Here is a 15,160-nt window from a genome sequence, read left to right on the forward strand (position 1 = left end):
GAAATGCCTTTCCCGAACCCAGGCATTCGGATCAGAGGAACCACACGCTTCAATAAACTTGTGAAAACACAAACGCGGGCGCATTTAACAAGGCACTGGATTACAACATGTTCAAAAGGGGATTTTAGACAGGTACTACACACACGCATTTAAATATTATCCGAGAGAGGGAGAGAGGGAGAGAGGGAGAGAGGGAGAGAGGGGAGATTTGCCTCAAGTGTCAGAGAAATGTAGGCTAGTTAAACTATTCCACTGTCACCAAAGTATAAACAAACAATCAGGAAACAGCAACTGAAAGAGTTTTTTTCCTCCAGAACCGCCTGAGGTGAACACATAGGAGTGTCTTTCAAGCGTCCAATAGAAGCAGCAGTGTGGTCCGTGTGGTTATATGTGAAGGCACCATGACTCAATAGAAGTGGGGGAACATAGGGCTGACCCCGACCAGCTTACTGCTCCTCACTCCTGACTCTTCAATCAGTCCAATGTATTTATATAGCACCTCACAACTCCCAAAAGGTGCACAAGTCTCTTAACTTTGGTGGGACCAAAACATCACCAGCTCATCTCCATGCAAATGCTACAGTTTTGTTTTGACAAAAGCTAGCCAAACATGAGGTTTTAAAGGGATATTTCAGGATTTTTGACATAGGGCCTCATTTCCTAGTTATCCAGAGTGTTGCTGATTTCTGGAGATATTTTTTTTGTAATTCATGCAGTTTTTATGTTTGAAGAGTTTCGTGGCGCTAGGCTAATCCAAGGCTAGCGCATTTCTATGGTATCAGCTAGCCTGCGTTAAAAACAGTCTGACCCGCTCCACAGAGCACCTGAGGCAAATCACTTATAACGCCAGACTAACCATATAAATGTCTGTGTCCATAGAGTATTTTTAACCATTTTGCATTTAAAGAAGTTATATTTGAGCAGGATCAGCTCCGTGGTTGTATAAGCTACACAGCGGCGGAGTGATCTGCTGGAAAATAGTCCCTCAAAATGCGATCATTCATGTGATGTGAACATTTATATGGTTAGTCTGGTGTTATAAGTGATTTGCTTGCTTGACTGCTTTTAAAGGGGCTAGATGCAAGTTAGCCATTTTATACTCACTACTGCCACCTCAGGTCATACGTGTAACTGCAGCTTCTATATTAAGCTCGTGCATGACGGCACTTCGGACCTGAATTAACAACTTTCTGAGTGACAGTGCAGGATTTTAGAGGCAGTTGTGGTGAACAGGTCTGAGCTCATTCTACACATTAGGACATTGTTGAAACATGTAGGGGGAGGAAAATACTTGATTTTAACATTTTTAAACTCTGTATAGTCCCTTTAATGCAGGCTAGCTGATACCATAGACACGCACTAGCCTTGCATTAGCCTAACGCCACGAAACTCTTCAAATATAAGAACTGCATGAATCTCCAGAAATCAGCAACACTCTGGATAACTAGGAAATGAGGCCCTATGTCAAAAATCCTGAAATATCCCTTTAAACAAGCATTTTCACACCAAACCTCTCCACTCCTGGCAAGCCCCTGTTCCCACCGTTTGAACAGGGGCTACAAACTTGATCCAAATCCATGGCACTTTTCACCACAGAAAAACTATGGAGCATGAAATACAGCGCTCAATGAGGAGCTTTGGGAGTTTACAGAAAGATATAGATCCCCGTGAGTTTTTCTGCTTATGTTCATGAAGCACAAAGCAAATGAGCGCTCCACACATCAAAGCTACGGTGGCCCCGTGAAACCGCTCCAAGAACAGGCAAAAGGTTTCTCCAGCGCGATGCCGACTATTATTTTTGATAACCCACTTCGTGAATAGCATTATCTGTATCTAGGTTGATAGTGCGATAAGACAAATCGCGTTGCCCAAACAGAAAGATATCTTCGCCGCGCACAAAAGCAGATGTGCGGCGCTGCCAGGGAAAGTAGGTTATCGGGCGCCCTCTGTGGAATTAAAAAACAAACTAAAGCTTCCTTTCCTGACAAGATTAAAACCTGTTCTTGTGGCGGCTCGGCCAGGTGGGAGCGAACAGGACGACGAGCTGCGACAGCCAGAGATGTGTCAGAGTCTGCCGCCGCGGACGCCACGCAGACGCCTTCAACAAATGAACAGGCATCACAACAGCTTCAGACACATGGGGCCAATTAGGGGGAAGACTTACAACTTCCCAAGATTTTATTACACAAACTATTTTTATTTTCAGCCGAGAAATTGGGTCACTGGGAAAAGTTGGAGAAACAGGGTGAGCTTTTGTCGGAGTGGAGCGGCGTGTTTTACAGCTACGAGACAACGTTGGGAAAGTATTGAAAGTTTTTTAATAGTTTAATCTGGTTTAGTGTTTTGACATTTGGACAGAGGAAACAGTATCACGAGTAAAGGGTTGATCGAGAGAAGGTTCATCTGAAAAGCTAAGGGGTAGGAGGTAAGTGTGGGTTTTTGCAAGTAGCAGTCAGTCAAATGTGAAGTTTATGAAGGCCTTTTGAACAGTCCCAAACTTTCTTTTTATTGCCAGAAAGGAATAAACTGTAGAATAAATAAGGATCGGTTTGGATATTTAGATACTTTTGAGCAAAAACAAAAAAGATACATTTCAAAATGATTTAAAGCAGTACTAAGTAACTCTTCCCCCTAGAGGCCATAAGCACAACTGCAGGTGTCGTAGCAAGTTACGATTTTCTAACTTATTAATTGTCTTGGAGAGTAAATACTACACTGACATAAAAGGCAAATGGAGAGAGGGTTACTGTGCATCCAATTATACAATGGACATTTTTTTTTTTCACTCAAACTTGGCTGTAAATACTGTTTAAAGTGACGCTAGCCCGCAGTTAGCTTTGCCCGTTAGCCTGTTAGCTTCTTCTTCGTGATTCCATTAGTGTGTATTGCTTTCTCCGGTCCAGTGGCAGTCAAGTTGCAAACATGGTTTTCTGTCCAGAGACACCAGGGGGAGATGAAAGACCCTCCAATCATCCCATAAACACTTGTATTACCCCCTCAGGGACTAGGAAAGGATTTATTAAGGTAAACACGTTACTTAGTACTGCTTTAAAAAAAGAAACAGTTTTTTATGACTAATAACACAGTGAGTGCCAAAAACGGAAAATTTGCTTTTGCGGGGGGGGGTTTTCTTGTGAAACTAGACACTCTAATACACCTTATGTGTGATTTTGGGAGCTCTGTGATGAACAGAAGTGAAATAAATGACGATCAAAAACTTGTGAAAAGTCCCGATCTGGAAATTTTATAAAGGATATTATTGCTTTTTCTTATTTTGCAATATTAAGTAAGTAAGTAAGTACTTTAATGTCATTGTACAAGTATACAACGAAATAGATTTCCGGTGTCTGCTGCGGCCTTGGAGGTCGGAGAAACTGTAGCATCCGGAAAAACCTGTGATCCTCTGAAACGGTGCACTGCCTCCAGGGTTTGTTCCTGTTTCAGAGCGTGGTGTCCTGCACTGGTCACCTCCTCCTCCTGCAGCTCCCTCCGCTCCACAACAGTCTTTCACCATCTCCTCGTTTGTCCCTTTGTTGTTTCCTGTAGCTCCTCTTGTGACGCCTTGTGGGGGTTCCTGCTGCCTCTTCAGTCTCAAATGGGTTTAGCTGATTGTCTACCTTTAAAAAGCTGCTTTCTTCAGGACCATTTTGGACTCTCAAAGCAAACAAATCCACCAAAATTCCACAAAAAAAACAGCAAAGACCAAAGTATCTAGAAAAACAATGTGGAGCAGAAACCACAAACGCAGCTCGCAGAAAAAGGCAAACAATTCTTGCACATCACAAGTCACTTCAACATTGTTCAGCCCTACTCCTTTTCATCCTGGCCTATTTTACATGTTTTTAGTGGTAGTGGAAACCAGAGTGTCCTTGGGCAAGACACTTCACCCTTCCAGCATATGAGCGTAGACCACTGTAAAGAGCTTTGTGACTTTACCTGTGAAAACCCAGCACAAATAATTAAATAATTGAATAAATAATAAACTCCTTCCTCTCAAAAACAGGCCCAATATAGGCTGCCAAGAGAAAATCCAGCATTCATTTGTATAAAAAAGGATACCGTTATAATATAAAAATAATGTCATGTCCTTTTCTACATAATACAATTTTTTTCTTTTAAATCACAAACAAAAAAGTATGGCATGTCTGTGCACCAGGGCGAGAACAAGTCCAAGAGAAGAAGCTCCGAGCCCAAAATCCTGCACAAATTCGTCTGACCTGCTTTTGGTGTTGCCCTAAATTTGTACCTGCTGCATCGGCACCGTTAAAATTAATGAAGTGTTAATCACCGTTTCCTGAATTTAAAAGCCTCGACAAAATGCACTCAAATATAATGAGGGGGGGAAAGAGCCTTTGGGGCGAAAGAACGAACGAAAACGGGGCAAAAAACGAGACGAAACCAGGACTGAGCAACGTCCAAGCGCAAAACCGGGACCATAAACAAGTCTAAGACACGTTTCAAAGTAATTAAAGCCTTGACAAAACGGCTCTGAATATAACGAGGGAAAACCGCTTCAGGGAGTGGACTTGGAGACTGTTAAAAAATGACTTTACTGCCGTCCTCACCTGGAGAACGAAGCGGAGGAGGAGCGGATCTGCAAATGAGCGGCTCCCCAGTGATGAATATTGAAAAGGCCTTATGCAACGCTTCTGCTGCGGGACGTAACGCGGCTCTGTCGGGGCGAACCAGAGGGCAGAAAGATTTAATAGCAATCAAATTACTCTCATCACGCGGACGGCGGAATCGGAAACTGCTTCGGATCGGCTTAATGATCACGAAATGAAAGAACTTGAAATAAATCATCTGTAAGATCGTTTTTTACAATACGCTGGGTTGTTTTGTAATCTCAGCCTGGTCCCGGTCACTCCTCATCATTTCAAATCTTGGTAGCTCTCGGCGAAATGGCCCTCCCTCTGGTCCCTGACCCACAGTTTGAGAACCACTGATACAAAACCAACTCAAACTTGCTCCCGACTGGTTATTTTATTGTAATTTTTTTTCATATAAGTGAGATTTAGCCAGATGGAAATCAGTTTTAAACCAGGCACACACTCAGAGGAGCAGTTTCACACGATCAACTCCCCTTTGAGACAATTACAGCCGCTCTGCTCTCTTTTATCGGCCCAAACTATTGTCCAGACCTTAAAAGGTGAAGCTTTTCCCAGATAGAAATATTACGCCAGTTCACAAAGTGGCAGTATAGTAAAAAAATATGTATATAGTATATAGCAGGGGTCGGCAAGTTTGCTCGGTGGAGGGCCGGTTTTCTTCATCGTCAAAAGACCAAGGGCCGGACCCTCCAATTGAAGCAATTGTTGTAAAGCATCACTTTCTACATATGCCAGTGTTGTACATCATATACGCTGGGAAAATGTCCATCTTCAATGAGATAAATTACTTAAAATTTTTCTATGTTAAATTTGAGTAAATTTAAGATCAGATGAAAAGGCTAATGACGATCGAACAAATAGAAATCCCACTGGATATCAGACAAATTAACTTTTACTGTAAACAAACGTTTCTTTTTCACTTTAAATGATACAAAATAATCTGAATTAAGATTTAAAAACGTGCTTGTTCCATTGGCAAGAATAGGTTTGATCTGCTCTAAGGCCAGACCAAATCTACTCAAATTTTAAATTTAATCTCTTAATTCAAGTAGATTTAAGTCATTTCTTCCTTTAGATGAGTATTCTTTCAGGATTAGGGCCTTAAAGGGTGCTCTGCTAAGACATTTTAAGGAATTGACAGTATTTTTCACATTTCTAGAGTACTTTAACAGGCATTCGATCTCTGATTTGGGTCATAATGTTTCTCAAAATCATCTCGAGGGCCAGAGTTTGATGCTGGATCTGTATTTGATCTGTTTGATCTGTATCAGGAAGCAAATATGTCAAAATGATCTTTGTTTCACAGCAACTTCTCCTCATATCTGATCTCCACACCTGCAAAGTAAATCGACAACTTGAACAAACCTCATGGTAATAGTAAATATAAAAATAGATATGATTAATGGATCTTAGCTGCATGTAGGCCAACTGGCTATTACTAGACCCACCCCTGTCCCAGTGTAATCTCAATGTCCTCACGTCCTGATTCATATTTTCCTTCTCCCCCAGACCGCAGTCAAAACAGCGGGGTTAAAATCTGGTGCAGGTGAATTCCACATTTTCCGCCCGTCTATTAATAGTCACATTATAAATCAGCTGATGCAACCCCAGCTGCTGTTCTCCAAAACCCGCCGGTGTCTCGCTCTGCGCTCGGGCTCCGTGTGAATGAACACGGCCCCATCTGCTGCAGCGCTCTGACCCTAAAAGGTATAAAGGGGGTAGGATCCGTCAGCGCCTCTGCACTCACTCACTCACTCGCTCTCTCTCTGGGGTTTGTCTGCGCTGAAAGTTTCATGAGCCGTACACAAGGCGGAAAGCAAAACGTCCGCGAGCCTACAGTAAGTACAGTGACGCTAGAAGAAACAGGGATAAAAGTTTCATGGGAGCGAGATGGTTCAGGGGGGGGTTTACCGAGATAAAAGGAACAGCTGAAACAGGCCGAACATTTCTGGCCTTAACACAGAAAAGCCAATTTAAAAGGGGCTAGATGCAAGTTGGTCATTCTATGCTCACTACTGCCACCTCAGGTCTTACGCGTAACTGCAGGTTCTATATTAAGGACCCGAATGAACAACTTTTCGAGCGACAGCGCAGGATTTTAGAGCCAGTGAACGTGGTGAACAGGTCTGGGCTCATTCTACACATGGCTGGAACATGTAGGGGGAGGAAAATGCATAATTGTAGCGTTTTTAAACTCTGTCTAGTCCCTTTAAGTGAAATAATATCTCTTAGAGGAAGTAGTTTTGACTGATTGTGATGACGATCTGTTTGGTTTGGTTTACAGTCTGAGTCCGGGGTGGGTAACGTCAGGCCTTGGAGCAAAATCTGGCCCTCTAGCATAGAAACTCTGGCTCCCAAATTCATATATTTATTACATTAGAGATAAAATGCCGGTTAAAGGGGAACTATTTTGCTTTTTGAAAATATTTTGACTCAAAGACATCTTTATCACTTCTCCAGTGGCTGTAGATTCAGAGATTCAAGTTCAGTCAAATTTGGTGCTGAACGTTTATTGTAATCTATATTTATTTGTTCGGGACAGTGCAGGTGCGTCTCATGCATGTAAACACGGCACACCGGATTGTAGCCGTGGGGTATTTTCCATCCGTCGTAGGGCTGGGCAAAAATCGAATTTAATCTAATCGGGAATTTAATAAAGGTCGATCACGATAATCGCGTGGTGAGTTTTAATCGAGGAGAATTGGCCGGTCGTGTTGCAGTCTGGAAAAAATATATGGACGGGGCAATGCTGCTGCGCCTGTCAGGTCAATCCCAGGGAAACACTCGGCCCAAACAAACAGGAAGCATAGGATGGCACATGCGGCAGCCTGGGGACCTGGTGATTATAAGTGTAAAATCAGATACAAAGTTGCGCTAACTCATCTAAAGGGGAAAACAGAAATACGTGGGGAGCTGACAGAGGACCAGGATGTGCACGGGGATGAAGAGTTTACCTTCGGAGAGGAAAACTATTGATCAGTCTATTGAATATCAGTCACTGGGTCCATGATCTCTCTGTACAAGACCAAAAATTTCCTCAAAAACAATGTAATCTTTCCTCTATATAATAGTATAGGCAATAGAACGTTGTGATGTCACCTGCAGCCCAGCAATTTGGACCATGTGGATTTGTTTTGAAGCTGCGGCGGTGGATTTGCTGGACTCCACACAGAAAGAAACCTTGAAAACCTTGATCTGAGATGACCCTCAGAGCATTCAGTGAGATGAGCTCATTTTGATGCAAACAGCAGGTCAGACAGGAGGAGTCAAATTAAGTTTGCCGACCAGAATAAACTCAAGAGTTGAAGAAGCTTCTTGGATGAAAGGCAAATGTTTTGAATTCAAAACAACCCAGCCAAGATGACAGTAGAGAAGGTGGCCTGTGTGAAATCAGTGCGAGGTAGATTACTGTGATTATAAAAGATCATCTACTGAACCCAGACAGCTGCGGAGCGGCCACAACCATTCGACCAATAACAGTCGGCCACATGCTCCTCATGTCTGTCACCAGGAAGTTTATTTGAACACAAGAAGATACTAGGAATGACGGGGAAAAGAGAAATATATGCAAAGGTTCTGTGTGTCAATTCTATTTAGCACTGAATGTGGAAAGCACTTTGAGGCAGAACTTTAATATCAATAAACTTGACCTCAAAACGTCGGCCTTCGATGAACATTAATGTCCCACAAAGGCCAGTTGAGCCAAAAACATTTACACAAATGAGTACAGCAAATGAATAAAGTCTCTCTAGGACATACTCCGATCAGTTCAGGTAAAGTAAAGGTTTAAACAGCATCAACGTAATGTCAAAGTAGCAGACACGTCTTTAAGTTTTATGGAAAACTCTGCAGCACTGAGGGAAGTTGCGGCGAATGCAGACAGCCAATCACGGGAGGAATCTCACCCTGACATCAATTTAACATAAATTGAACGTGAATACTTTGATCGTGTTTCCACCTTAAGTGCACGCTGCAGTCTCTCAGCCAAACAAACATAAACCAGCCTTCAAAGCGATTCTCCACACGGCTCCCGACCCACAGCGGCAAACGCACGGATGAAATGAGACCAGACAGGGCTTCAAAGCGCTGCCATTCACTCCCATTATCACAGGGATCTAGAAACCGTTCCCTCTGTGAGCTTCATCTTAAACAGAGCTGCTTATGCTTTGAGGATACTTGACAGTCCAGACCACCTCCAGCGTTCAACGAAAAACTGTATGAAGAGTTTAAGGAACTAACTTGAGTAAAAGTGGTAACTTATGGCTATTTAACACACACAATATGCACAAATAGCCTCAATATGTCACAGTAAACGATATGTTTCAAGTATTTCACAGCCTTGATAGTCCAATTAAAGTGGACAAATCATAGAGTTGAAACTTTTGATCACCAAATATTTCATGTGTTAACATTTGAAACAAAATCTACGTAAAGAAAAGAGTGATTACTCCTGAACGAGTGAGAAGTGGCCTGGAGCGCCCTCTACAGACAGTGGTGGGAAAGACAAATGATTAAATGATAAACCTTTAACTAACAACATGCGATGGCGCTTTGATGAACACACTTTGGGGGTGATTTATCAAGACATCTGTGGGCATTTTGCACCACATTTACCATTCGGAATAGCAAGTATTACAGTTTAGGGCCCAAATCTGATATGTCAATGAAAAAACGCTACTTCAATTTTAAAAAAGGTGTAAATGATACTGCTGCTGATCTACTTTTGTACATGCAACTCGTTTTGCACATGAGCAAACACCTGGTAAATGACCCGCTATGAGATGTTCAAGAACTAGTGCAGTGATGAGTTATGGACTTTTAAAATGAGGAGGTCAGTTTTGTGTTCTATCTATGAAACAATAAAACTCAAGAAATAAAGATCAAAGCGCTTCAACCGTAGAAGAAACAACCAAAGTATAGGAGCCATTATGGTTCATCATCAGCGTGGTTCGTTTACATTGGGCATAGTTGACCTACAGGTCATCAACTCGTCTAAGGTCAGGTAAGAACATATCTCAGTGTGGAAAAACAGTGGCCTGTTCCTTTAATTCTATGTCTTTTACTTTCATGATTATCATGCATATTCACATCACAATGATTATGTCTAGAATCGTCCAGGATTTGAGAAAAGGAAAAAATACTACTCCAAATTTGTTTATAACGAAGGTATAACGTTAAACATAGCTGATTGTGTCTCCTTGAAAACTTAGAAAATGTTTGCTGATTGCGTTCAGCATTTGTCTAACTCAATCATTTGGTGCACAAAGATAAACAGCCTTTCTTGGAACCGCCTTAACGTGGTGGAGGGTTTGAGCGCCCGAATGATCCTGGAGCTCTGTTGTCGGGGGCTTCGTGCCCCTGATAGGGTCTCCCATGGCAAACAGGTCCTGGGTGACGGGTCAGACAAAGAGCGGATCAGAAGCTCCTTATGAGAGACCAACAGGCCCGGTTAATTGTGAGGCCGTCCTTCCGTGGACCCACCACCTGCAGGAGGAGCCATGGGGGCTGGTGCCATGTGATCCACCACCCGGCAACGGACAAGTGGAAGAAAATGGTTGGATGATAGATAAACAGCATGAGTCTGGCCAAAGACTGATCAAAGTCACTCATCAAGCTTACGTAGAAAAGTCGAACAACAACAACAGCCATTTTTCAAGCCACATGTCGGAGAATCCAGCTTTGTAAAGACTTCCATCTTACCTTGTAGGTGTACGGCGCCTCTCCCAGGTTGATGCCATCTTTCGCCAGCTTATCCCGGATCAAAACCTTCAACTTCAGCTTGGGGTACGTCACAAAGTCATTGCAGTCCGTGTACTTCAGATTGTGATTCCCCGGGCACGACGCGTGGTGCTTCGTCCTCGCCGCCAAAGTCTGCGATCTCACGTTGACATCCAGTTCCAGGCGCGCATTATGGGGGCAAGTGTTGCTGATGGTGACCACAGGCTCCAACGTGAAGTAATAAGGCGGCGACTTGCGTATCTCGTCCTGTTTTAGTCTGCGCACGGCCGTCAGCAGCCTGTGCCGGTGATACTGAATCCGCACGCCGATGGCATCCAAGTCCGGTTCGCCGATCTGCTTGCAAACCTCCAGGTCGTCGTAGCCGTTGTCGATGAAGGCCTCGACATATTGGGACAAGTGGAGTTTGGAAAGCCACTCCAGGACGAGATTGGGTCCCTGGGTCATTTTAGTGCGTTGGGAACACAATCCTGGGCACGTTTAAGGGGCAGTTTGTGATTTTTGTGTAGCTCTAGCCATCACCAGCAGGGGGAGTAGAGAGCAGTGTCGATATATAGTAACAGAAGAACAATCAGGGACGTTATACGGGTTGAATAATCGAAGGCGAGTGCGATTTTTGATTACAGAAAATGCATTAGTGCTTAAGACTTCTTGCTAAGCTAACACAAGGAAAATGTTAGCGGGGATTAAAACTGCGAGGTTAGCAAGTGAAATGTAAAATCCCCTTTAAGAGACGGAATATTTAGCTTTATAGCAAAGGCAACACAATCTCTGAAACACTTGCATCTGTTAAAAAGGCCATTTAGAAAATAAACAGGGTTATTGTTTTCTGATTATCATCCAAGCTAGCACTGTTCTTCTCAAACATTGAAATTACATTGAATTTGAAAGTGGCTAACTTTGCTAGCTAACAGATTATTTCCATTTAAACTGCTGAACGTCCATTTGACACATTTCTAACTTGTATAAAAGCGTTTAGATATGCATAATAATTCAGGACTATGATGTCATATCACTAAGCATAATGGGATTAGCAGCAAAAATAAACCAATGGAGATTTTAAAAGGTAAAATACCGGAGTTGTTGTTCGCATTAAAACACTTGGACACCACAATGTGTTATGTATTTACCAGCAGTTGTTCCACGGCTTTTTTTCCTCCACTTTTTACACTGTTTTTAGCTCATGTTAGCCTGTGGAAAATGTTTGCTAACAGCTGCAAACATGGCAGGTCTCCATGGTAACAGTGGATTTTCTCGAACTCTAGAAAAATGAAAATTGCATAAACATTTGCTCAACTTTATCAAATGTTATAGCTTTTTACATGGCTCAAATCGCCTCGTCCCACTTCTCCGGGTTGATATGTTCAATAAAACACTCCGATTTGGTCAGATTAGTCGTAAAAAACTACAAACTGCCCCTTTAATGGCGCACCGTTCAGCAGCCCACAGCACACCTGCTCCACTTTGCAGCTGCTCCAAAGCATTGCAACTCCAAACTTTGCGACTTTAACCGAAGAAATAAAAAGCGTAAAATGAAGAAAAAAGCATTTAAAACTTCGCTAGTTCATCCTCGAAGTCCGCAGCGCGGTGCTCGCTGAAGAAAAGCAAAGTTGCACTCTGCAAAATCGCGCCGTCCGTCCGCGTTTGTGGCTAGAATGACCTTTGACATCTCTGGGAGGCGCTGAAATTACCCCCCAAAATGAAAAAGTGCGGAAAGTTTCACGAGCTAAAGTTTAGTAGTTCATCGATTTCAAGTTGTTGCCCACCATATGGAAGCGACTTAAAGGTGAGGTTTGTCCTTTGACGGAAAAAGGCTGAAAGTTGAGGCAAAAACCGGTGAGAAAATCGCGGAGAAAGTTGCAGATTTTGAGCGTATTCAGGTGAAATCACGTTGTAGCGTTAACACTGCGTCCTCTGGCTGCATCCATCCTCTTTGTTTCATTCATTGCAGCGAACAAGACTCGTACATCCAACAATTATCCGCGCGTAAAAATGAAAACTGATCTGGGGGAAAGAAAAGCGCGATTGAGACACCCAGAAGAAGTGATGCAGCGGGAGCAGAGCCCAGGTCGATCCCGGGGAAGGGGCGCTCGGACGGGGCTTACTCTGGGGCCGTGCGTCGTGGAGAGAAGTTCCCCGATGCCCTGCTCCATCCGCCGGCTGCAGCTCGCGTCAGTGCCCGCCGCCATGGAGAGGAGAGAGAGGAGGCTGCGGGTCTGTGCCAGTGCAGGGAGAGGGTGCGCGGGCAGCTGGCGCCACCTGTAGGAGCCCGGGAGGAGTGTGGAGGTTTGCAAAGTGGGGCCTTTGGGAGCATGAACATTGGTGGTTTTTTGGAAACCATTTCAAGGAGGATGGTGTATTTCAGGGGCTGCTGCTGTATTAAATGTCATAAACATTTTTGGAATATTTTTTAATGTGGGTCATTCCACGAGAACTTGACATTGTGTGTCCCCATTATTCTTTCATTGTAGAAAGACCAAGGGCCGGACCTGCCAGTTTTAGCCCAAAGTAAAACACCATTTTCTACAAATGCCAGCGTTCCATTAAACGACACAGTCTGGTATTGGGGAGAAGAGTTTAGGTTCTACTGGTGTCTAAAGCTGGTACCGAAAAAAAGAAAGAAAGAAAAAACAGCTTTGATGCTGTTGGTCCTAGACTCTAGGAACTGACTTCGTTTCAGCTCAAATAAAATGATTTGTTATTCATTTCTTAAAAATGTAATATATTGTATATTAGTGATTACAGCTTTAACAGTGTAATATGTTTGTATTACAGATTACTGTTTCAAAACTGTAGCTGAGTTACACAACCATTCAGTTTTGAAGTTTCACACATTTTTAAAGTCCTCCAACAGGCGTTTGATCTCTGACTTATGTAATAATGTCACCTTCAAAATCATTCAAAACATCCTGAGGGCCAGAGGTTCTGTGCTGGAGGGCCGGATTTGGCCCTCGGGCCTGACGTTGCCTCCCCTGCTCTATAATAAGAAGCAAAGGCATCAAACGTATTTAAGCTTTCAAACCTACTACAAAAGAACACAAGACATCAGTTGATACTGATTGATTTTACATTTATTTTCCATTGCACAATAATATCTATATTTATATATATACTGTTATCTACAGTCTAAACTGTTGTGGCAGCAGATAAGTCAGACATCCATGTGAAAGTTATCTCATAAAACTGTACAAAAATCGCCAAATATGAGAAAATACTTCACACAAATTCATCCCGGACACAGACGGATGGAATATGGCAACGCAGCAACCCACGGCTGTCCCTGCAACGGCGACAAAAACAAGCAGCTCACACCAGGACGACTGCGGAGGAGGAAGAAATGTGTTTTTAACTTTTATTAGTGAGGCAGTTTTTCACCAAAGATTCAAAACGGTGATGACCAAGTTTCCATATCTCATTCTCAAGAGATTTAAGTATTGTCGACTTGAAAATCTGTGCTATTAACATTTTATTTATTTGATTTCTTTGCATAAAAGCGGGAATGATGGGCTTTTCCAGGAGTAGTAAGTTCACTTGGGGGCAGGTCAGTTCTTTCCCGGGCGGAGCCTCTTTGTGCTTCCAAACTCAAGCAGTTATTTGTACAATGGGGACCTGAACATTGTTAAAAGAACAGGATTTTAGACGTACTTTGAACAGGTTTTTGTACCTCTGTAGTTTAGAAGCATTCGAGCTGGATACCTTTCAATGTCTTCTTCATTCCAGTACTTTCATGGTACTTGATAACCCCTCAAGTTCGGCATAACCCAAATCTAAAACCTCTAAAAGAGAGTTTGTGTCACGCTTTTCTCACATTTTTGTGGCTTTTTCATTTGCGTTTTTATTGTTGCTTTTCTGGCACATTTTTACCACATTTTGTGAGTTTTTCGATGTGTTTTGCTATACATTTTCATGTTTTTTTTGTTGTCGCTTTTTCATTGTTTTCCTGGCAAGTTATTTATTTTTTGCTTACAACCTATAGGCCAGTGCAATGTCGTGTATCTGAAAGCCAAGACCTTGTAGTTTCTGAAAATCTGTGTAATATCTGTAGTGAGTAAAACACATCTTAGAGGTGTGGATGGCAGGGAACTGGTTTAGATATCAAAGCTCCTTTTCCCAATACCAATACTATATTATTCATATCAGCCATAAACCAGGAAGATAATGTTTATGCGTTCCAGAAAAGCATTTCCATTATTGATTTGAGCTGGAGCCGCAAAGTAACTTCTCAGGATCCACGCGGCATCAAGACTTGGCGATGTCTTAAGATTTAATTTTCATTCCAGGAGTGCCTTAACAGATTGATACTATACACTGTACTGGTACCTTTTAATTTAAGCAAACCTATCAATCGTATTTCTCAAAGTCACCTCAGAGGGTGTTTGCGGGAAGGCCGAATGTTGGCCAGACTAAGACGTGATGGATGTGATTGACGGGTGGAATAGTGAAGCCAGAGGCAAGGCAGTGTCAGCGTTGAATCTGAATTATATGGGGATGAATGAGAGAAAACATCTGCGTTTGAATGACGGGCTACGAATAAATGGCTGGGATTAGACTCTCTTAGAATGGGAAACTATTACAGGGTTTCGAGAGGCAGCAGCGAGAGAAGAGAATTGGACAAACCTGACAACGTTTTAGCCAAAAAAATGTGGCCAATTTCACCATCATTTCTGTATTTCCAATTAACTTTTACAGTAAAACTCAATTATGGCATTGAGCAATGTCAGAATTTGCCAGTAAATTTAGATTTGATGCCAGTTTGAATCCAACCCCCACCTTAAAAGGGACTAGATGCAAGTTGGTCATTTTTATGCTCACTA

General features: G+C 42.6%; 1 protein-coding gene across 1 annotated transcript in view; it reads right to left on the reverse strand.

Moving 5' to 3' along the window:
• The window catches only part of sash1b (SAM and SH3 domain containing 1b), a 127,341-nt gene extending 116,261 nt beyond the window's left edge, over nucleotides 1–11,080 (reverse strand). Inside the window, exon 1 of the mRNA XM_079573418.1 lies at nucleotides 10,311–11,080. Within this exon, the coding sequence (XP_079429544.1) occupies nucleotides 10,311–10,793 (483 nt within the window). The 5' untranslated portion in view covers nucleotides 10,794–11,080. The remainder of the gene's footprint in view (nucleotides 1–10,310) is intronic.
• Nucleotides 11,081–15,160: the final 4,080 nt, after the last annotated feature.

This window comes from Gobius niger, assembly GCF_951799975.1.
Source record: "Gobius niger genome assembly, chromosome: 16".
Classification (NCBI taxonomy): domain Eukaryota; kingdom Metazoa; phylum Chordata; class Actinopteri; order Gobiiformes; family Gobiidae; genus Gobius; species Gobius niger.